This window comes from Canis lupus, chromosome 2, assembly GCF_048164855.1.
Source record: "Canis lupus baileyi chromosome 2, mCanLup2.hap1, whole genome shotgun sequence".
Classification (NCBI taxonomy): Eukaryota; Metazoa; Chordata; class Mammalia; order Carnivora; family Canidae; genus Canis; species Canis lupus.
In genome coordinates this window covers 58,006,149-58,029,804 of record NC_132839.1, presented here as the reverse complement: position 1 = coordinate 58,029,804, position 23,656 = coordinate 58,006,149, and the positions used below count along the sequence as shown (strand labels likewise).

General features: G+C 49.0%; 1 protein-coding gene across 3 annotated transcripts in view; it reads left to right on the top strand.

Annotated features, from left to right (window-relative positions):
• IL16 (interleukin 16) overlaps positions 1–23,656 on the top strand; it is a 102,006-nt gene that overhangs the window by 9,273 nt on the left and 69,077 nt on the right. For 2 of the 3 annotated variants that reach the window (XM_072801827.1, XM_072801836.1), the window contains exon 2: positions 18,186–18,583. In XM_072801827.1, coding sequence (XP_072657928.1) covers positions 18,186–18,583 — 398 coding nt within the window. Of the gene's footprint in view, positions 1–17,616; positions 17,749–18,185; positions 18,584–23,656 lie in introns of those variants that run through there. The other variant, XM_072801845.1, reaches the window with a different exon arrangement.

The window sequence follows — 23,656 nt, the reverse complement described above, 5'->3', positions numbered from 1 at the left end:
CCTGGAGGACACAGATGCAATAGTTTCCACCCTATGTCAGTAAGGATCTGGGCAGGATTTCTCCTATGCTTTGGAATGAATTTGCCTTCTGAGAGGTAAGCAAGACAGGTCATCCGATAGTAGGACAAAGTGGGAACTGGATTCAGGCACAGGTGATGGGGGGCTTAGGCCTGGTGTCCGAGGGAGGCTGTAAGATCTGGGAAGGGTGTGAGTTTTGGGCATCACCAGGCTGGCCTCCAGAGGTCTGGGGTACTGCGTCAGTCCCAGCCTTTCTGCCAGACTGAGAGCCCTAGGAGCTGCTGCCAGCTGCACTGCACCCGGGAATGGAGAGAGTCTGTGCGTATGAACAGAAAACATGGCACTGACGGAGGCCTCCATTCCCTGCCCTTGAGAAGTTCCTCCGCTGCCCCCCGCCCCCAGACTCAGCCCTGCAAAGTGGAACTGTACCCAGTACCCACAGACAAAGACAGCTCTGTCTCCAGCATGCATGCATGCGACTGTGGGCCTGGCTGCCCTGGCAGCAGCTGGTCCTCTGCAGCTCCACGTTGCATTCCAAGGGCTTCCCACGGGTTGCACCTACACGCTCATTAAAGCCCCCAGCGGACCCTGAGACATTTGCTGGTGAGCGCTGGAGCACATTCCATTCTTCCGAAGAGAGGGCCACTCAGACATCCCAGCCTGGCGCACACCAAGAGCTCACAGAGGCTGTGCCGAGGACGTGTGTGTGGGAGGCTCTTTAGGGGGCAGATGGGCTGAATGCCACCTTAGAAGGGGACATGTGGGAGGAAGCACCCTGGTCACAAGGCAATCATCCCAAGGGGAGAAACAGAAGTGCCTTGTCCCTTTGTGCTACGGTGCTCCACATGTTCTGTGTGCATCACGTCCTAGGTCCTCATGCTTGAATCACCTGGAGGGCTTGCCGAAGCAGAGCGCCAGGCCCCACTGCACAGCCTCTGATTCAGGAGGACTAGGACACAGCCTGAGAATCTGCATTTCTAGCCACCGGTGCTCATCCTGCTGGCTTGGGGACCAGACTTTGAGAAGCACAGAGTTGTATCAGCCCCTGCTCCTGAGAACCGGTTTTTTATTTTAGGGACAGAGAGGCAATGTGGTGCCATAGAAAGAGCATGGGCTTTGGTGTTGGGCAGATCTGGATTTAGGCCCTGGCTGGGTAACCTCAGGGGAGTTGCTGAGCCAGTGATGGGCTGTGACCCAAGGGCACCAGGTCTTGGTGTTCAATGAATTTGTGTGTTGTGATTGTTTTCACCTGTAGGATAGGTATGATAATATTTGCTAGATTGGAGGCAAGACTGTGTGTGCCGATGTTTATGTAAAGCTCCTCGCAGCACGCCAGGCGCAGTGTACACCCCAAGTAATGTTTCATACCTTCCCAGCCTCCAGCCTCTTCTAGGTTGTCCAAGGAAGGTTAACCCAGGAACAAGAAATCTTGCTGGGGTCCTGGGGTTCTGGATTGGGCTGGCCTCCTCTCCAGCCCAGCAGATGGTGGACTTTGTTCTGGGGCTGAGCTTCTCAGTGCTGGCAGCCTCCCTATCGGACCAAGGTGTTTCATGTGGAGAAATCAGATGGCTCAGGTCGGGAGTCTTTGAGCAAACCGTGCCAGGTTGGACACATTTGCCCTGAGTCACCTGTCCAGAGCAGGTGGTGAAGGCAGCGTCTGACTCAGAGCCTCAGAGCCTGGGATCAGACCCAGAGACTGACCTCTGTGTGAGGAAAGAAGTCTGTTTCTCATTCTCCCCCAGCTCCAACCCAGGCGGAAGCCCCAGGCTGTCCCGGGTAGGTGGTGTCTCTGTCTCTGCTGGGCCATTGGAGAGAAAAGTGAGAGGTGGCAGCCCTGGGGAAGGTGTGCAGGGAGGTAGGTGGGCCCACGTGGGTGAATGTCCTTCAGGCTCTGTCCAGGAGACTGGCCTCTCTCATGTGTGTGGGGGAGGGTCTTGGTGCTGGGACTTAGTGTCATATTTGGAAGCTGTGCTGGGGTGGGGGCCCAACAGAAGCCAGAATGCTTGGGTGGGAGTCGCGTGCCACCATGGTGCTCAGTGATGTGAGGAGGAAGCAGCTTCAGAGGCTGGTATGGGGGGCAGGGGCTTCCTGTGTCCCCTGTCCTTGCTCTGCCTCCCAGGGGGCTTCTGGGTCTGGGCCATCCGGCCATCAGCTGGGACCTCCTCTTCCTCGGTGCAGAGGCTGCAGCAGAAGCAGAGGGTGGGAGAGGGTGGGAGAAAGGGGGAGGCACCCAGAGGAGGCTTTCCCGCTGCTGCCAGGTCCCTCCTCCCCCAGGTGTGTAGGGAGCTCAGGCATGTGTGACCTTGACCACAGGAAGGGCGGTCTCTCCGCCAGTCACTGCACTGTTGGAGTCAGTCCGCCACTGATTCCCAGGGCAGGTGCCGTGGACTGATGACCGTGCTTGCTGCTTGGTTGGAGGATGTGGCAACCCAACTGATTTCCTCGCTCTCTGTCCAAACAGGAAAGTATCCATCCCTCCTTTTCTTGATGGATGAAATCACCTCATTTCAGGCTGAGCCCTCAAGGGCAGCACTTCATCCCAGGAGCCCAACCCTGAGGCTACCCCCTTTCCCCAGGGCACCTGGGAATGAGAGGAGCCTTCCACTCTAGCCCTCTCTCTGGCTGTCCCCTCATGTCCTGCAGTTAAGTGGTGCTCAGTGTTTACGACCCCAGTGGAGGGCCCCTCCAGTCTGCCAGATGGGATGGGTCAGGAGCTGTCAGGGTGGGCCAGGCACCTCCATGAAGCCCCTACTTTGATTTTTCAGGTGCCCAGCGATGCTCCTGTCACATCCCTGCCCCCAGCCGCCCTGGTGCATCTTTCTGCCCTGGAACTGCATTCAGTCTCTGCGTGTGGCATGTTGTTGGAGCCTCTCAGTGCCCTGGCTTAGGTAGTGTGTCCCCAGAACGGAGAGATGAGGTGATGTGCCCAGGATCACTTGGCTAGAAAGTGGCTCTCCCAGGACATCAACCCTTCCAACCCAGTCTCTGAAATCTATACTCTCAGCTGCTGTGCAACATGCCTAGCAAACGTCTGCATTGACTAAGCACAAAGATGGTCTTACCTTTACTGGATGAAATTGTAGGGCTATAATTACTCAGAGTAGGTGTTTTCTAGCTCTTTCTATCCATAGGAACCTCTTTAGAACTGAAATCTTTCATGAAACATGTAAACAGTCAAGACTAGAGTCATTCGCACAGCAGGCAGTCCAGGAACGTGGGACCTGCCCTTGGCAGCCTCACCTTCTCTGGGGCCCAGGTGGCCTCAGGGCTTGGGGGGGGGGGCGGAGGTGAAGCAAGGAGGGTGCACTCGGAAATGAAATCCACTCACCAGCACGATGGGGGTCCTCATTCCTTGATCCCCTATCTCATCACCTGAGTTGGCAATTTGGTCCCTTTGCTTCCTGGTCACACTCTTGGGGCTCCAGAGCCACCAAGAGATTTGCTGATACGAAGACAGCAGGGTCTTTTAAGGCTTTCTCCCTTTGTGCATACGGTTCTCTCAATGTGAAATGAATTCTCTCGGCACCGTCTGCCTTCTTTCCTCTAGGTAGGAAACTCTCATTCGGCTTTCCAGCCTCGGCTCATGGGCCAATTCCTTGGTGAGGCCATTTATCAAGTCACTGCAGATGGTAGCACTTGATTCAAACCTGTATCATAAACTCCCCGCACGAGGAGCCGTCTCCACCGACATATCCATCTTCTCCAGCGGGCTGTGAAAGCCCTTGCCTTCCTCCTCGACACATCACCAGTGACACACAGTGAATCTCAGGAAGCTGTCTGTTGCCTCGATAAGTGAATAACAGCATCAACACAGCCTTAACTGTGACAGTTTCATACCTTGTATTTACACTGTCCATTCAGGCTGGAATTAAATTTTCCACATGTAAGTTTTTTTTGACCTAAAAGACACAAATTAGTGCAGATAGCAACACACTCATATCCAGGGAGGCAAACTAAACAAATAGTTCTGAGAGCTTGGAGTGTGGTTAAGAAGACAGCTTGAAACAAGAATGTATTTCAAGCTTTTCTCTTGGATTCCAGCTGAAATAAGGACAAATCTCTGCTGTCCTGTGAGCCAGGCAAGGTGCCCCACATACCGCTGAAGTGCTGAGGGTCTCAGCAGCAAAGATTGCAGAGCAGACAAGGGGCGAGGCACCACTTGGAGAGGAGCCCACCGGGAGCGGCTACGCTCACCACACTCGGAGATGCTGGAGGGCAGGGTGTGCCCTGGGTGTGCCGCCCGGGGCTGGCGGTGGTTCCACACGGTGACCCCGGCACTGGGACCACCCACAGATGGGACTCTCCATAGGACTTGCTCTGGCTGAGGCTTGCAGGCACAGCTGGCCAGAAATGCTCTATGGCTCTTATAGCAGCAGGGACATGGCTGCTCCGCCAGTCAGCTTGAGGTGGCCCCCCCTGGACACGCTCTCCCAAAGGTCCTGAAGCTGTCCTCACTGCGGGGACAGCCAATATTAGTGCGCGCTCCCTGTGGCCCCTTCCTCTGGCAAAGCAAAACTAGAGCACACGTGAGCCCCTTCCTCCTTCTTCCACCTGTAACAAAAGGAACAGGGGCTTTCACAATCCATCCCAGCTCCTAAATCTGCGTGAAGACAAGCAAATGCAGTGAAATTGCCGTGTTCACACAAAAAGTCAGTGGCTCAGAAGAATGGAGCTAAGTAAGAAATCACAGCAAATACTCCCGTGTGAAATTGTTTTGGGAAATCAGAGAGCACTTTAGAAGAGAGGTTTTCAAACACAACCCACTTGTGCATTGGAACTCAATTTAGTGCTTTGAGACCAGCATTGCTTTAAAAGAAAAATAAAAGAATCGAGTTTATCAGAATGCATCAGGTTCCAGGCGAAATCCATTTTATACTATCTCTGTCATGTTTTTACTTGACTACATCATGGTAAGGGTATTGTTTCATAAAACTTCTGTTTTTGTTATATGTATTTATGTACACAGTGTGTTTGTTTATAAACATTTATATACATACACAGCTTATATGTGTTTGTGTGGTATGCATTATGATGTAAAATGTAAATTCTTATGGCAAGAGAAGATTTACAAAGTTTCATGAGCCAATGGGTAGGATTTGGAATGGAGATGTGTAGGGAGAGCATTTTAAGTCCAATCTTCTCTTCCAACATGGTGGCCTTTATCTGTGGCAGAGATTGTAGACTAAGTTGGCCATGAGTTCATCTCTTTCTCTTTCTGCCTTTTCTTAAATGGATCAGAAGAGCTAGAGCAACAGAAAGGTTGGGGAGAGCAGGCAGGCCCCCAAGCTCCCAGGCCTTTCGTCTCCTATCTTCTCCTTGGCCTCTGAGCACACAGTGGCCAGTCCAGCCGGGCGTGGTGGGCCAGCCCCAGGAGCAGGAGACTCCTGGCATATACTGGAGCTGTGTCTTGGCCATCAGCTCCCTCCTCTCCGTGCATGGAGCTGATTGTCAAATGCAGATAATACAACTGTGTCTGTGCACATGTGCATGTGGGTGTGCTGAGAGAAATAGAAATAATCTTGAAAGAGACGATATGTAACCTCTTACCAAAATGCAAACCCGAACCAGTCATCTTACACACACACACACACACACACACACACACACACACACACGCAGCTGTTGGACCACAAAGTCTGAAAAAGTCTTGCAGGCCAAAGACTCTGTGACGAGCTATAGCTGAGATTTGCATTTCCACAAATCTCCTCTTGGTCCTGGTTGGAGATGATCAATGTCAATTTAATGCCCTTGCAGCTGTGTCCCAAGGAAGGGGTCTTGCTTGTTCACTTATGTGCATGTTTTGAGCACTTTCCCAGTTCTTCTGGCGAGTAGGTCCTACTTTAGGGTTGTGTGTTTTAAATTTTTGTGTCTTTTTTTCCCCCTTTCTTCCTTCTTAGGTTGTAATTAAGGGAAGTATATGCATTTCTTGCAGATTTATTATATTTCCACTTTGTATTTTAATTTTTATAAAGTTTTACTTTGGGTAAAAATGTGATGCTTAGTCAAATATGGTGACCAGTTGTCCGCCACCACCCAGCCTGCCCTTCAGAAATAATCCCTGATGACAGTTTGGTGAGGATTCTGGATTTTTCTATTTCCAAACACACACACACACACACACACACACACACACACACACTGTCCTGCCATACATTTTTTCCCCCACTTCCGTGTAGCACAAAAAGTCTACCTCATTCTTCCCCATGCCTGAAGAGTGTTCCATGTATCTTTATGGTCAAAACAATGACACAGAAGCATGGACAACTCACCAGAATTTTCCTAGGGATGGGGTTACTAAGTGGACTCTCTATTCCCTGGTAGAGGTTGCCCAGGCAGTGTCTATAAGATGTTTGGTTCAACTTTATACATTTTGTCTGGCCGGAAGCACATTCACACGTTAAATGAAGGCATCCTCTGTCATTCAGTAAGTATTTACTGAGTGATTGGTGGGAGCCACCGACTGAATGGGGCCTAGTGTCCATCTCTGAGCATAGTGGACAAACACCTGCCATGGGTCAGACTTGCTTTGTACCATGGGGAGAGCAGGTTCTCAGAGAGCGCAGACCCAGCCCAATCTACAGCACTGGGGGTGCAGAGAGGGGTGTGGATTTACTCTGAACAAATGTTATCTATGGATGGGCATGAAGAGTGATGGGAATCTGTCACAGTCAAGGGAGGCAGAGGGCAAGTGTGGCACGGGGAATGTGCAGTGGGGCCCGCGGGCTGGGGGTGGAGGACACTCAGGAGTCTCACAGGCTAGTGAGACAGTGAGGGTTACAGAAAGCAGTGCAAGAGGGCCAACCCAGGGGGGGATATCTGGGTGGCTCAGTGGTTTAGCCCCTGCCTTTGGCCCAGGGCGTGATCTTGGAGACCTAGAATCGAGTCCCACGTTGGGCTCCCTACATGGAGCCTGCTTTTCCCTCTGCCTGTGTCTCTGCCCCCCCCTCTCTGTGTATCTTTCATGAATGAATGAATAAATAAAATCTTAAAAAAAAAAAGGAGGGCCAACCCAACAGATGACGCAGGAGCCAAAGCCAAGCCACAAGGACTCCTGTCAAGTTAAACCTCAGTTGTGTTCTCAACAGGATTCTGAGATGATGCAGGTGAGAATAACTACCTCGGAAGCAACGGCGTGTCCTCCCCTCCGCAAAGACACTTGGTCTGAAGCACAGAGACTGGGAGGTCAGGTTCCAGGAGGAAGACAAGGCAGCATGCTTGGAAAGGACACAGAGGAAAGATGGAGTCTCCAATATCTCGCTCAAAGATTCTTGATAGAGCTGCCAATGGTATAAACACAGAGTGTGTGACGACTCAGCCATGGAGGAGGATGAGGAAGAGTGAATAACTGGCCCGGGAAGCAAGGAAAGGAAGCCACACAAAGAGAGCAAGACAAGGTGGAAGGAAGGTGTCTCATTTCAGATGCAAGGCATAAGGTTAGACATTAAATATGTGTAATCTCTGTGAGGGATGATGTAAGATATGAGGTTATACAGCTGACCCGTGAACAACATGGGGCTGAACCACGTGGATTCACTTCTATGTGCATCTTTTCTAATAAAGCATACAGTATGGTAGTGTAAAGATATTTTCTCTTCCTTACAACTTTCTTAATCACATTCTCTTTTCTCTAGCTTCCATGATTGTAAGAATACTGTCTATAGTACATATAACATACAAAATGCGTGCTCATCAGCTGTTCATGCTGTTGGTAGGTCTTCCGGTCAACAGTAGGCTGTGAGTAAGTTTTTGGGGAGTCAAGAGTCATACATGCCCCAAACCCCCATGTTGTTCCAGGGTCATTTGTATATTTAAAAAAAGGAAGACTCCCAGGTTCGGCTTAGAAAAAAATTTTAAAAACTAAAAAAAAAAACAAAAAACAAAAACAAAAAAAAAACACATTCTTCCTCACAATCTAGTTACATCCCACTTTTAAGAGACACAATTTAAAACAAAATTGCATCAAGTGAAAAGTACAGGGATGGGCATCTACGGAGCAAATGCAGGTGAAAAGGAAGTAGGGTAGCAGTGTTAATTCTGTGAGATAAAATATTGGAGTAAATTAAGAAGTACCTCTCACTAAATGATAAAGAGAAGAACAACATGACGGAGACACGAACATCAGAACACTTTATGCTCCCAATGAAGTCACTGACATATACAAAACAAAAATGTTTGGAATATTAGAAATATGGTGTCAGATTTGAATGCACACCAGTCAAAGCTTTATCAAATTTATTAGATGAAATGTAAGTAAAGAAATCGAGGTGTTGAACTACGTGATTTATAGGGTTGAATACATATGTATTATATATATAATATATATATATGTATGTATTTTAATATCACATTTGGACATATTCATCTTTGAAGTTCCAAACAGAGAGTTCTAATTCTTTGGAAATGTGCACGCCACATTTTAAACACTTAGTCACATCACATACCGACTCGGCAAAGTAAACCTCAATAAATTCCACCAAGTAAAAAATGTCCAGGACACATCCTGTGGCCACGATGCAATTAAACTGGAATTTCCTAATAAAAAAAATTATAAGAACAGCAAGGCTACATCTTGGAGATTTGACCAGGACAAAAGCCGAAGATACGACCAGGACAAAAGCCAGTTCTTCCCCCGAAGAACTGAGTCTAAGTTGGAAACCAAACTACAATCACAGACCATTAGCAAAACAACTAGAATGTCATATTTCAAAATTCATGGGCTTGCGATCACAGGGACATTTGGAGGAGAATTTCGGGCTTTAAATAATGATGATGGTGGCAGGACTGGTGATCACAAGTAGCCAATAAACTGTGTTCAGGGGTTGACATCCGGTATTTTAATTTATTCTCACAAAGTTGCTGTGGGATGGCTTCTACAACCATCCACATTTTACGAATAATGAGACAGAGTCACAGAAACGTCAAGAAGATGTTCAGGGTCAGACACTTAGCAAATAATTTCACTGGGATTTGAACTCAGGTCAAACTGCAGAATGGCATGGTGTCCTCTCTGAAACAGAAAGAACAGATTTGAGGAAACCAAATATTAAGCTCTAGAAGGTAGAAAAAAGAAACTTATAAGAAGCTCTGTGGGCAGGGCGAGTAATAGTAAGACACAAGCGGAAATAAATGTAATGGAAAGCAAACCAAAAAGAGTAGATGTTTGCACTGGTTCTAAGGAAGAGCCCTTTGGAAGCTCTGATGGCACCATCTCCTTCAGTGAACTCAACTCAAAGCAGAGAGGAGGGTGACCAGCAGAGCGCGTGCACAGAGTCCCAGAGAAAACTTTGCAAGTTAATGGGCTATTCATGCTAATAAATTCAAAGATCAAGTGATCAAAATCGACAAAGGAAAAGATTTAAAAAAACTGAATAGTCCAATAAGGAGAGTTTCAAGGAACCGCCTAAAAAGTAATGCCAGGACCAAAAGATTTAATGGAAACATTATTTTAGGCTTTTACTAGATGTATTTTAAACTATCCAACTATTTCAGAGGGTAGGAAGGGATATCGACCTCTCAAATCTTTTATAATGCCAACACAACACAGGACTACAGGCTGTTTCTGTTTGTGAACATAGATACAAAAATCCCAAACAAAATACAAGCAAAACAAGTCCAGGTAAAATAATTGCATGTTGTGAGTCAATGGGACTTGAAACACCACCAGAATACGGGTGGCCCGGTCTTATGAAAGCCAGTCATAGGTTCCTTCCCACAGACAAACCAGAAGAGGAAAGATAGACGAGAGTGCCAAGGAGCTGAGGCAGCATTTAATAAACAACACCCATTCTTGGTGAAAATGTTTCCCAAGTTACAATTAGTAGAATATTTCTTTAACATAATAAAAAATCATTTTATCTTGATAGAGCTGTCAGTGTCCCACTTACCATAAAACACTTCAAGAATTTCCATCACTGTCTAGAAGAAGACGCAGAATGCCTCTATGTACCATTGTTTCCTAATGTTCTGGAAACTTCAGTATATTAAAAAATAGAATGAAATAAGTAGTATACACATTTTTAAATTAAGTAAAACTTTTAAAGATGTTATTTTTTGAGAGAAAGCGAGCACGAGCAGAGGGACAGGGGCAGAGGGGGAGGGAGAAGCAGACTCCTCACGGTGCAGGGAGCTCAACGTGGAACTGGATCCCAGGACCCTGTGATCATGACTGAGCCACCCGGATGCCCTTAAATGAAGCAGATTTTTAATATTCACTCGGAATCAGTTGGAAACTCAAGAGAAGCTTTTGAGTAGCTAGAGTATGACGGAATATGAGAGATCTACAAGGTTGCCAATTACGAAATAAATATGTATAAGTCATGACTTATGTATAAGCAATACCCAACTAGAAAATACATTTCACAAATGGTTCCATTCAAAATAGAAAAAAAAGCACTGGGGAATAAATGTAATTAGGGATATTTAGAGCCTCAATGAAGAAGGATATAAAATTTGATTGAAAAGAGAATTTGAACAAATACCAAAAAAAATTAAGAAATGTTCTTGGATGACAAGACTTTCTCCCTAAGTTCATCTGTAAATCCCAGGCAATTTTATTAAGAATTTCAGCCCGATATTTTAGGGCCTGAGAAAAATCATTGTAAAGTTAATCGGAACTACTTGTTGGCAAAAATTAGCCGTAAAGTTCCGTTTTGTTCTTCAAAACAGGAACCTTTATTTTTCTGGTTATAAGTGTGATGCACAATGATTTGTAAAAGAAATTAGGAGTAGGAATTATTAAGTACAAAGGAAAAGCTTTCAGTAAATCCCATCCATCCCCCAGTACTTTATGCACCCTTCAAAAAATTATTAACAGTTCAGTGTTCATTAATGTGAGTACATTTTTTAAAACCAAATGGTGCCTAGAACCATTTTACAGGGTTTCTTAGCAGTGCAATATACTCGAACCTCTTTCCATACGCACACATGTAGATTTGTCAGACTGTCTTACTGGCTGCACGATGGACCATAATAAATTTAATACAGTCTTTCACTGATGCACATTTAGATTGTTTCCACTGTTTTGCTTTTTTGGGTGATTTTTTTTTTCTTTTGGTCTGTACTCTGCATCAGGTATTTGGCTAAGTACCTCCTGGAAGTATTTTTCTTGTTTTTCTCGGTGGTGAGGATTATCACCTCCACTCAGTGGCCATCAGCTATGCCGTAAAGGGGCTGAACCTTGTCCTGAGGCTGCTGCCCACGTAAGCGGTGCTTCTGGTGTGCCAGCTAAGGTCACCTGCGAGGCCCAGCTCTCAGCCAGCATCTGTGTGCTCCTGCTGGCCCCTCCTCCCAATGACAAACCCCACCCTGTATGGCTTTTCTGCAGCAGCAGCTCCTGAGCATCTGCCATGTGGGAAGCCCTTTTTCTAGGCACTGGGGTTTAATGAGGAGTAGCCTAGGCCAGTCGCTCCTGAATAGTGCCTTTCTTTGGATGTGCCAAAGAAAGTGGATGTGTCTTTCTTTCTTTCTTTCTTTCTTTCTTTCTTTCTTTCTTTCTTTCTTTCTTCTTTCTTTCTTTCTTTCTTTCTTTCTTTCTTTCTTTTCTTTCTTTCTTTCTTTCTTTCTTTTCTTTCTTTCTTTCTTTTTTTTCTTATTCTTTTTAAGGTTTTATTTATTTATTCATGGGAAACACTGAGAAACAGAGACACAGGCAGAGGGAGAAGTAGGCTTCCTGCAGGGAGCCCTGGGATTATGCCCTGAGCCACTCTACTCAGTCTGCATTCAAATTCTCATCTCTTCTGGAAACAGAAGAGCCCTGGGATTATGCCCTGAGCCAAAGGCAGACATTCAACCACTGAGCCACCCCGGTGCCCCTGAATGTGCCTTCTTGAATGTATCTAGATCTTCTTGAGGTGAATCATGTCTTCAGTCTCTGCCACATAAGAGGGAATACATATTGAGGGGGAAAGGCCTGTCCTTCTTTGTCTCAGAGGCCTGGGTGTTGGGGAGAGCATCTTGAAGACCCAACATGTGTCTGCATGTTGATGGATGAGGTGACCTTCCAGGGTGCTGGAAGCACAGTGGCCTAGGTGATGGGCTCCTCTTGGGGTCTTACAAACAGTCTAGGCTCCTCCAAAGAAGCAGGTTCCAAAATGTCTTTCCAGTAGCTTGAAATGGTCATGTACTCTGAGGTGTAGCCTATTGGGGCTCCATGTCACTGTGATGTCAGTTTGCTACCTGGAGTCCTTCATTCTGTGGTCCTAGGTGGGATGTTTTCCCTAAGCATGGGTCAAGGTTCTCCAGAGCCACAGTATGAATGGGTGGGTAGGTGGGTAGGTGAATGGATGGATGGATAGATAGGTAGATGAGGGGGGGGGGCGGGGAATGGCTCACACCATTGTGGAGACAGAGAAGTCCTATAGTCTGCTGCCTACAAGCTGGAGACCCAGAGGGACCCAGGGCGTGGTCTGCACCAAGCCCACAGCCCCCGAGAACCAGGGCAGCCAATGGTGTAAGCGCTGGTTGGAGTCCAAAGGCTGGAGAACCATAAGGGCTGGCATCCATATCTAGGGCAAGAGAAGGTAGTGTCTGTCTCAGCTTGTTCAGAGGAAGTTTTCCCTTCCTCTGCCTTTTGTTCCATGCAGGCCCTCAAGGATGATGGAGTAGATGATGCCCATCCACTCTACTCAGTCTGCATTCAAATTCTCATCTCTTCTGGAAACAACTCACAGACACACCCAGAAGTGATGTTTTCTGCGATTTGGGGTCCCTGAGCCCACTTGGGCTGACCCATAAAATCCCCATCACACATTTGGCCTTAGCCTGGAGTGGAAATGCTTTGTGGAAAGGAGCCTTTGAAATGCTCACCCACCATCCATTCATTCCTTGAATACGCTGATGCCCCTACTTGGCCAAGCCACAGTGGAGCCCTGGGGACACAGAATTAGGGAGATATGGTTTCTCTCCTCCAGGAAATAACACTGGAGGGTGGAATGGGCTGCTTCAACATGCTGCTCCCTCTACCTGCCGGGAAGCTGCCCCAGAGGTGCCCCAGGTCCCGAGCCAACGTGCGGACACGCGCACAACCAGGCCCAGCCAAGGGACCTGAAAAACAAGGGTCCCAAGTGTCCTCACGTCATTGAATCTCCGAGTCACTCCTCTGTTCAAGACGGAAAACGCCCCCTGGGCCGGAGTGACCAAACTTGAAAAATCGCCTTTGATATCAGACACTGTCGGGGAATTCAGAAATCTGAAACACATTTCATCAACCAGTTCCCCATTCTCCATATGGTTATTTACCCTCTCTATGTTCTCCAGTGAATTCAGTATATTTTATCCAGATGGAAATACTGTGGCCTTTCCTCCAGTGAGTTAGCTTCACCCAGTGTAGTGACAGGCATGTCATGCTTTCTTAACAGACACTGAATGAAACAAATGGGAAGGAAGGAAGGAAGGGAAGGGAGGGTGGCTTACTGACCTGGCTTCCCAGCAAGTCCACAAGTTGTTCGAACTCCTTTAAAGGAGGACCTAGCCATTTGCATTTCGGCTCCATTCTTTTTGGCTTTGCATTTTTTATATGGATGATGCTGCAGCCCAGGTTGGTCTAGACGTCTGGAGAGGATGGTGACGGGGCACCTGTCCTCAACCGTCTTCAGGGCGCAGTGCCCTCATGTGTGCATGTGTGTGCATGTGTGAGGGGACGCCCCTCTGGCCCCAGCACTCTGTGGACGGTGTAGTGGAAGAGCCAGTGGTTGGGAGGAAAGGCCTCCAGGAGTGGGAGAGCTGTTTCCTGGGGTAAAGCAGATCCTTTGGGTTCTTCTGCAGGGAAGTGAAAGCAGCTGGTTCTATTAGCATGACCATGCTGGAACGCTTCTCTGCGCTTCCCCAGGAAGCCTCTGGAAGAGACCCCGAAGGTCATCTTGTAGAGGACTCACATGAGACAGAGAAAAAGCAACAAGAGCCTGGCAAACACTCATGGAGCCTGGGGCAAAATCCGAGAAAGCGCCTTGGCCAGACCTTTGGAAGGCTCCTGCATCCCGAAGAAAGGCACAGGCTGGCCCCCCGGCTCTGCTGACATTTGGTCCCATTAGGAGCAATAGCTGGTTCCAATGTCCTGAGCACAATTACCAAAGCTAAGCAGAACCATGTGACCACGGCACTGTGTTTCCAATTATTCCCTTTCCCTTCTCTCGGTCTCTCCCTCTATGCCAGGCCTAGAGGGAAAGCACTCTCCCACAGAAGTCCAATGCTGGCTGCCCCTCTACAACCCTTGGCAATTATTCCCTCCCTTTGTTACATTTTTCATAAAAACAAGGCTCATTTTGAAGACCGTCTTTGCTCTGGACTGAAGGGTTCGCCTCTCATCCCCGGCACATCACCAGCCTCCCATCCCATGGCCACAGCCACCCCCACACGAGAGCCAAGGCTGCAGAAAGTCACAGTTCCCTCTGGAAAAGCTTATTTTAAAAAACTGACAGGACTCATCAGGCACTCCTGCAAATGGTCCACCAAGGAATTTGACCCGTCTGTTCTCCTAAGTCCCACTTGTAGCCAACTTCCCCACCCCTGAGTGAAGCACACAGCCTTGCGTCTGGTCCCCAAGGCTCCAAAATTTTGTGTCCTGCAAAATGCCCAGTAAGTGAGCTCCTCTTTGCTGGGACAGCCATGGTGAGCCTGGGAGAGAATGTGGATGGGAAGGAGGGCCTGGCTTGCATTCTTAGAATCCATGCAGACAGTGACAGAGCTTGGTGTAAGAGAATACAGAGGCTTTTATTGCAGAGCCCAGCACTGAAGGGGAGCAGGCTTTGACTGTGGGTGACTGGCTCCTCCTCTAGCTTGGAGTGGAATAAAAGACAGTTTCCAAAACCCTCTTGGCCCCTGGATGTCACTGTTTTCCATTACGTGTGCCGGTAGCATCAGAGAGAAGAACAACTATTCCAGGAGGATTTTTTTTTTTTTAAGGTAAAAAGAGAAGTCTGTTAGCTTGTATATGTGAATAGGTAGGTGGCATCAGGCACTGCTGGATCTAGGTGCTCATGTTACATCACTTAAATTCATCCTTGTCACACTTTCTCTCTGTCCTCTTTGCCTTCTCTCTTCTTGCTCCTCTCCTGTCCCCCAACCTCCATGAGTTGTATTCTTTCTGTGTTGGCTTTATTCCCATCAGCTCTCCCCGACACACAGGCCCTCAGCAGCTCCATATTTATATCCTCCCCAATGAGCACAGTTCAAGTCCAGAAGGATCTTAACACAAAACTTTGATTATCGTTCAATTTTTCAAATGCCTGTTGGACCAGGGCTGGCTACGAGCAACACACACACACACACACACACACACACACACACACACACGAGGCCCAGGTCAGCTGTGGGGAGTCCTAATGAAGTTGAACAAACTGCAAAGAAATTTGGATATAAATATATAAATATAGTGATATTTGCATTGAGAAAAAGAAAGCTTGAATTTTATCTATTGTTCAGCCAATAGATCTAAGCATTGCATGATTGATCTTAATGAATTCTCTCAAAAAGGTGCAGGTTCTATGTGAGCAGACAGTGCCCTCTCGTCCTGGGTTCATGACTTGGGGCACATAAAATGCAGAAGTGATAAAATGAGAGTTTCAGCGGTTTCAGGGGAAGGAAGCAGACTGGGCTGTGGCTCAGAGGGGAGGTGAGCAGGAGGAGAGAAAGTGCAGAGTGTGAAACACTCCTTCAAGAAGATAACAAGGAATAGCATTCCATTGTCAACGTGGTGCTTGGTGAGCGACACTGCGTGTAGCTGCAAAAGTGTTAAGATGGTAGACCTTGTACTAAGTATTCTCATTGTAATAAAAGACAAAGGGGAAAAAAGAAAAGATGAAGGGATAAGAGAGAGGCAGATAACAAGAGGAGCATGTGGAGTCGACACATTGCTATTTTATTAAGAGAGGGAGTGTGCAAGCATGTGAGCCGGTTAGGTAGAGGCGAGGGGGGGAAAAGGGAGAGACAGAGAATCTTAAGAAGACTCCAGCCCAGTGCGGAGCCCAAAGCAGGGCTCGATCTCAGGACCCTGAGACCATGACCTGAGCCAAAATCAAGAACTGATGGAGCCACCCAGGCGCCCCTCTACGTAGTTTTCGAAAGACAGAAGCGATCTGACTATGTTTCTGGGCTGCTGCTGAAGACCTGGTGCAGAGGAGAGATTAGGCAACCTGCCCATGAGAGGGCTGATCATCAGCGTCAGTGTGAAGGCGTGGAAGAGAGCAGGCCCCAGAGTCAGGATGCCTGGTTTCACTCTGCTGTCACCGAGTCCGAGCTGTGTGATCTTGAGAAAGTGACTTAACGTCTCTGTGCTTCAGTGACCCTGTTTGTAAAATGAAGATTTTGCTGGAGACTATCAATAGATCTTTGTGAGAACGATATAGTAAAAGCAATCAGAACAGTGCCTGGCATGTCCTAAGCGCTGAACAAATACTAGCTATTATTATTTTGTTGTTGCTGTGCATCAACACGCTGGAGGGATGGGATCCAGAGAACAGATGGGGCTGTGGCGGGGGGGGGCAGCCCCAATGGGAGGGCGGATGTGTAGAGTCTGTGTGGATGCAAATGCATTTGTAAATTCCGTGGTAGAAAGCCGTGAGGATTGCCACCTGAGAGCTTCTACGTTTGCATGAAGCAGGACGAGACAGTTTACCATGGGGAGGGAGGGAAATCTAGTTTCTAAGAAGGTAAAGTTTTGAAATAGTCATTGTCGAGAATGTATGATCAGGCCAACTCTGGGAACGCAGTGCAGTTGCTGGCCAGAGCCGGGGGTTCAGTGGGCGGCCCCAGTGCCCGCGGCAGCAGCCTGAGGGGCTCTGCACCCTGCAGCCAGGCCTGGGGCTCAGCAAACAGCAAACAGCTGGCTCCCTCTGTGGTTGAGGGCTCTCTGTTACTTAAAATGCAAGGACGGGGAGTACAGGACTTAGGTGTGCTGGCAAGAGGGTGGCTCGATGAAATGGACGGATATCGAGTTAATTTGTACTAATGCATCAAGAGCAGTGCCTGACATGCAGTAAGCTTTCCGGTATTTATTCCTTCATTCATTTTAATTCATTGTTATTGGTTGCCGTGGATGGTTGGTGAATAAACTGATAAAATTAAATGGCTAATACAGAAAACAATTTGTGCTGCATGGGTGTTGCAAGACGGTCTTCTTTTAAGAAATTCTCTTTGCGGGGGCTCTGAAAGGGCTTCTAGTTAATGAGATGTTGGGAGGTCTCTGCCTTTCCTTATTTGATGTGGATGCACGCAAATGGCAGCACCACGGTTTTCTGTTCTGGCAACAGCTTTGCTCTGTGGCTTGGGCCTGAGTCAGGAGCTCTTTGGATGGACCCTGTGTGCCACCTGCCTCACGGAAACCGAAGCAGCAGGAAGGTGCCTCTTGGTGAAGCAGAGCCGGGTGGGCTGGGCAGAGAGAGACACTGTTGACCGTTGTGCGAAGCCAACCCTTGATGTGTCGAGCCGTGAGATGGGCGGGGTGGGTGGACGGGGACGGCCGGCAGAGCGGGAGGCCCTGGCCAGGGTGTGATCCTGGGGCCAGAGAAGGGCACACGGATTTGCCAAGTGCCTGCTGTGTGCAGGCATTTCCCACGTGCCACCTTCTTTTACACTCACATCGACCCTGGCAGGTTGGCACCAAGCGACACTCCCAGCCTGGGTCATAGGCTCTGTGTCTGGGAAAGAGGACTCGAGGTGGCAGCGGTCCTTAGACTGGGCTCCTGGATTCTGCAGTTTCTGCAGGACTCACCAGGGCTGGTCAAAGGGGACAAGCAGGTACATCCTCGTCCCGGTTTCCCCCTGACTGGCTCTGTCGACTGGAGCCCCTGCAAACTTGTAGGAAGCGCAGACGTCAAAATGCAGGGCCTCTGTCATCTCTAAAAGCATCCCAGTGACTCTGCTGCTCTTCTGTCTGGGTGCTTTGTGGCTTTGGGTCTGCATTTCCCTTCTCTGTGCCTCAGTCTTCTTGTCTGCAGAGTGAAGGTTTGGATAATTGGAGCTCTGGCTTCTGGGAGTGGAGGGTGTGGTGAACACTGGGGTTCACCGAGCCCCACGCAGCTAGCCAGTGGGCGGGCTGGTGCCACCAAAGGACCGTCTCCTTGTTCGCCCTGCTTCTCGGGTGCTGGCTCCGTGGCTTTGCTCCAGGACTCTTGTCCTGCTCCACTTGTCAGTAGCAAGTCACCCTGCTTCATTCTGCTTCCTCTTTCCTCCAGGGACCCACGAGGTGGTGGCGAAGCCCAGTCCAGTCCCCACCCACCAGCCAAAGGCCACAGATCAGGAGAAGAAGAAGGGAAGCCTTACTTCCTCCCTGAGGATGGATCCGCACAGCCGTTCTGGAAAGAGCAGAAAGTCTACGAAACTCCGGTCCATCTCGCGGTCCCTGATGCTCTGTAATGCTAAGACCAGTGACGATGGCTCAAGCCCCGATGAGAAATACCCCGATCCCTTTGAGACCTCCCTGGGCCAGAGCAAGGAGGGCATTTTCCACTCGTCCGTGCAGTTGGCAGACACATCGGAGGCTGGGCGCGGCAGCGTTCCTGATCTAGCGCTGGCCTCTGAGGCCACTGGGAGTGATCGAGGCAAGAGCAGTAGGAGGATATTTTTTATGAAGGTATGCCTGGGACTTGTGGGGCTGGAAGAGTCTGTGGTTGCTTTGGGGGGCTTGAATGAGTCTTTGAATCCTTTTATTTTGAGGTCAGGAAGGCACAGAGTTCTAATTCTGAACAAAAGCAAGAAGGAAGTTGAGGCAGGGCTCCCTGGAATGATCATAATGACCATGGTGATGAATCAGGCTCAGTTAACCTTCTCCCTTGAGAGAGTCAGTCTGCTGCTGGGTCAGTGGGGGGTGAGCCGAGCCTAGGTCCCTGCTGGAAATTGCAAATGACAATGGTCAGGACACTGGCAGGTTCTTATCTGAGGTAGACACTATCCGGCACACCCTAGAAGCTCAGGTCACTGACTTACGGGGCCGGGGTGGAGGAGAGACCTTATGTTGCTCTGGGCAAGGACAGAGAATCCGTGAGCTTGCTCTCTGAGCGCTGGCCATGAGCAGTTTCCAGGTGCCCTTGCCAGTTCCCACAAGGGTGTGAGTGCCGGAACTGACAAGAGGAGCCATGGCGATGGGGTGCAAGGGAAGCTACTAAGTAGTGTTTAGAGACCTGCCAAAATTCAGAATGCCTTCTCTTTCGTGAGACCATATTTCAAATTATGTTACCACAATGAGATGGAAATTGCAAGGCACCAGGGGATAGAGGCTGTTACTCTGAATTATTCTCTATCGAGTACTGAGCCTTCAGCCTCCTTCCATCAGAGGTGGGACTTCTCAAGGGTCTGAGCAGCCCTGAATCTTGGCGCTCGTGTGGCTTACCCAGTGATAGGTCAGCAGGAAGGGTTTTTCCCACACCTCACTGGCAAATCCTATGGACACGGTAACATGATTGTCAACAGAAAGTAAGGAAGGCATTCCAGGCCCAGTGGAGGGGATCTAGGACCTTGGCACAACTTTCTTTCCTAAGAAAACCATTGCTTAGCATGCATACAATAATATCATGGAACATTATACAGCAGGTTAGCAGGTCAGGTCCCAGACAGGGGAGACCCCAGTGATCGATCTCCAGACACAAGCAGCTTCCCCAAGGGCCTCACCCAGCCCGGGGCTGCTCCGTCACCCATGATGAAACTTCTGTTGGTATGACTTGAGCTCACCCAGTAGGACAGAAGGAGGGATGGACCAGCATCCCCGTGGGTTCAGGGGAGCCTGGCCAGGCTTCTGGTTTGCCAAGAGTGAAGTGACAAGTATACAATTCACCAGCTGAGAGTCAGATTTATTAAAGGTGAGATCACGTTGTCCAGGTGACAGCTCTGATAAATGAGATCCAAAAACCATTTTGAGGTTCCAAGAGACTCTTGAAATGAATTATTCACTTGCTCCTATTGAATTGCACAAGTGTTTCCTGAGCATCTGTTAGGCACCAGGGCCTGTGCCAGGCCCTTTGGGGATCAAGTCCCTGCCCTTAAGGATCTTGTTTCAAGTGGGGTAGAGACTACACTCCAGGGCTGCAGAAGGCTCATAAGGAGTGAGTGCATCTCTGACATGAGTATCAGTACATTCAGTGTTTGCAGAGCTCCGACCTGTGTCAGGCATTTTTCCAGGAGGTGGGCCATGCAGACCCAGTCCCTGTCCTCACTCAACTCTTATTCTGGTTGGGGGACAGATGTTAACACCTTCTGTGTGATATGACACTAAACCGTGAAGGTGTCTGAGGAAATCTCAGGCAGCAGAAGGGCGTAGAGAGTGATTAGGGGAGAGCTCACTGTCCTTTTTGGGAAGGTAATCACGAAGGCTTCTCTGAGGAAGGGACATTTGAACGGGGACCTGAAAGAGGTGGACGAGTGAGTCATATGAACATTTCAGGTGGGAAAGAGCATTCCAGGTGGAGGGAACAGCATGTGCAAAGACATGAAGTGAAGAGTGATTTGCAGCGGCAAGGAGAAGAGGTGCTTGGCGGATGGCAGACAGGGGAGGGGGACAGAAGGTGAAGCCGGGTGGTGGGAGGCTGAGCAAGCTGGGGAGTGGCACAGCCCCGCAGGGGAGCACTCTGGCTGATGAGCAGAAGTGGAGCACGGGAGGCCAGCTAGCGCTTCGCCTGTAACCCCGGCCGAAAGTGATGTAGCCCCAAGTAAGACGGTGGTGGTCTCACCGAGAATAGTCAGAGTACGGATTTATTTTCAAGGCAAACCCAGGAAATTTGTTGTGTGAGAAAATGAGAGGCGGCAAGCTTAACTGCGGGTGTGGACTCGAGCATCCCCAGGAGAGCAGATGCTGTGTGCTGAGGTGGGGAACACTGGGGGCTGGATGGTGAGATGTTCCTGAGGGACCCGGGGTTCGGCCAAGCAGATGGTGGGTGGTGGAAGGGGCTGCATAAGGGAACATATGGAGGTGAGAAGGTGCTGAGGGCTTCTGCGTGGCCCGCCCGGCAGGTGAGCGTGTGGCACCTGTCTGGTGGCAGGAGCTGCGTGCCTGGGAACAACCAGATGAATGGTTCTGGGGAGGAAACCAGCCAGGAGTCAGACAGGCTTCCCCTCTTTCGTCTCTGTGATTCGCAGGTGATCCATACCTTTATGGTTGAAATAATGTATCCACAGCTCTCATTGTCCCCCTAGCCCCCAACCCTCCCCGCCCCAATCACAGCAGCATGAGTACTTCTGGGGGGTGGGGTGCAGTATGACACAGGTTTAGGGGCGTGAGCTCATTAGTCTGACTGCTTGGGTTTGAGTCCAACTTTGGTAGCTGTATGATCCAAGACACTCACTTCATGCCTCCATTTTCTTACTGATTAAATGCAGAATGTTGACACTACTGTTCAGCTCATGTGGGCTTTTATCAGGACTAAGTTTTAAGTACTTAGATAAGAAAATCGACCTAACCCAGTACAGTGCACACAGTAATTGCTTACTTAGCATTATCATCACTATTTCTGTTTTAGGAAGGGGACACTGACTGTTGGTGAGTGATTAGGTAATGAATGAGCATTTACTGAGTGCCTCCAAATGTGCCAGGAGCATGCAAGAGTTGTAGCTTACGCGGTCCTCCTGGAGACAGGGATGGGACACATCTCTCCTGTTCCAGGGTGTGGGTGCAAACATGTGAGGGGGTCCTGGGAATGCTGAGGGGTATGCAGCTCTCTCTGCGGGAGAGCACCCTGGAGGAGGTGCTTTTGACAGCAGGATATCCAGGTGAAGAAGTCTAGATCGCAGGAAGTAGTGTAAGCGGGCGGAGGAGACTTGGAGGCCGGGAAGGGATAGTGTGCATAGTCGAGTCACGCTGGGGGCAGGGATAAACCAGGAAGGCAAGGAGGGCTACTGGCCAGCTTGGAATCCAACCCAAGCTCTGGGTATTTCCTTCTCAGGAGCACAGGTGATCTTGAACCATCCATGATCAAGTTCTAAGCAAGTGAGGGTTTTAATGTCTGAGCAGGTCCCATATTAAGAGTGCCAGGGCATGAGGGTCAAAGGTGACCGCCAGTGCCAGTGTCCTTCGTGGGGGAGCCTTAGTATGGTATAACACTCCCTCCTTCCCTGCTTCTTCCAGGGACACTCTAGTCTCCTATCCTGGCTCCTGCCCCACCCTGCACCCAGGCGTGACTCAGTTGGCCCAGATGGACTCCCCGGTTGCCAGCAATGCCATGGTTACACCGATTTCAAAACAACATCTGGAAAGAGGCCCTGTGACATCAGGCTCTCCTCTAGCAATGCCTAATATGAAAATTAAGAAAGAGGAAGTTAGATAAACAGCCAAATGAAAAACAAACAAACAAAAAAGCTGTATTGGATGCATTGTGCTTGGCATGACCAGGGCTGGGGAAATCGCTGCCCGGGGATGTGCCAGAGCTGGGCAGGGACGTGCAGTCTGGAGAAAGTATCTGAACCTGCATTGCCTGGGGCTCCTTCTTCAGGGGAGAGCATCCAGGCCCCCGGGGATAAATTCAAGTGGAAGAATGTTGAAAACTAGACTCTCTAACCCAACAAACAAAAAATACTCAATTTATCAGGCCTCAACTTTGAGCGGGAAGAAAGGTATGGGCTCCTGGGCTACTCCAGACCCACTCTTTTTTTCGAATGGGAAGAGTATTTAAAAATGCCTTTTAGGTAGGATGTTGGGCCAGAGGGAAGGAAGCTCAGGCAGGTGGAACCTCAGCTTTCCGCAGACTGAGCTGGTCTCCTTCCTCATTCTTCCTTCTCCCCTTCCTTCTGTTTCTCCAAAGGCAGGCAAAGCACCTGCTGTGTATGAGATATCTGTCCCCTGGGGATTGAGAAACATATTGGATGCTGTTCTTCCCTCAGGGAGCTTGTGGTCTGGAGAAGGGGACAGCTGTGAGCATCATGAATCCTATCTCTTGTCCCCTCCTCCAAGCTAGGGCGTTCCTTGCTCGGCTTTCTTTCAGGAGGTCTCATGCAGAGAATGAGTAGCAGAATTAGATCATCGCAGGAGCCTCCTGGGTTGTCTTTCATTTCCCCAGAGCGCTCTACAGTAGCAGGATTGATGCTCCTCCTCTGGGACTTCCCTGGCAGTGAATAGGTCCAGCCAAATTACTGTGGAATCTCAGGGATCTCAGAATGACAGGATGAGCTCAGGTCCAGAGAAGTCCCTCCTGTCCACCCCTCCAGGAGGCTCAGTATTTGTGGATGGAAGATGCAGGTAGTGCTTTGCTGGAGCGTTAGGAAGAGCCAGAGCTGTGGATGTGCAGGTAGGATGAGGGGAGAAAGGCAGGGGAGAATAGTGGAGGGAGGGAGACACGTCTGCCTCCCACAGCGCCAGCCTGGCTCCAGATTTTCAAAGGGATCCTTTTAGTTTTATTTTCTTAATTATTGTGTTTTAATATTTTATTTTAATTCCAATATAGTTAACATGCAGTGAAATATTAGTTTCAGGTGTACAATATAGTGATTCAACACTTCCAGGGGATCCCTGGGTGACTCAGCAGTTTGGTGCCTGCCTTTGGCCCAGGGTGTGATCCTGGAGTCCCGGGATCGAGTCGCACATCGGGCTCCCTGCATGGAGCCTGCTTCTCCCCCTGCCTGTGTCTCTGCCTCTCTTTCTCTGTGTCTCTCATGAATAAATAAATAAAATCTTAAAACAAACAAACAAACAAACAAAACACTTCCATACACCACCCAGTGCCGA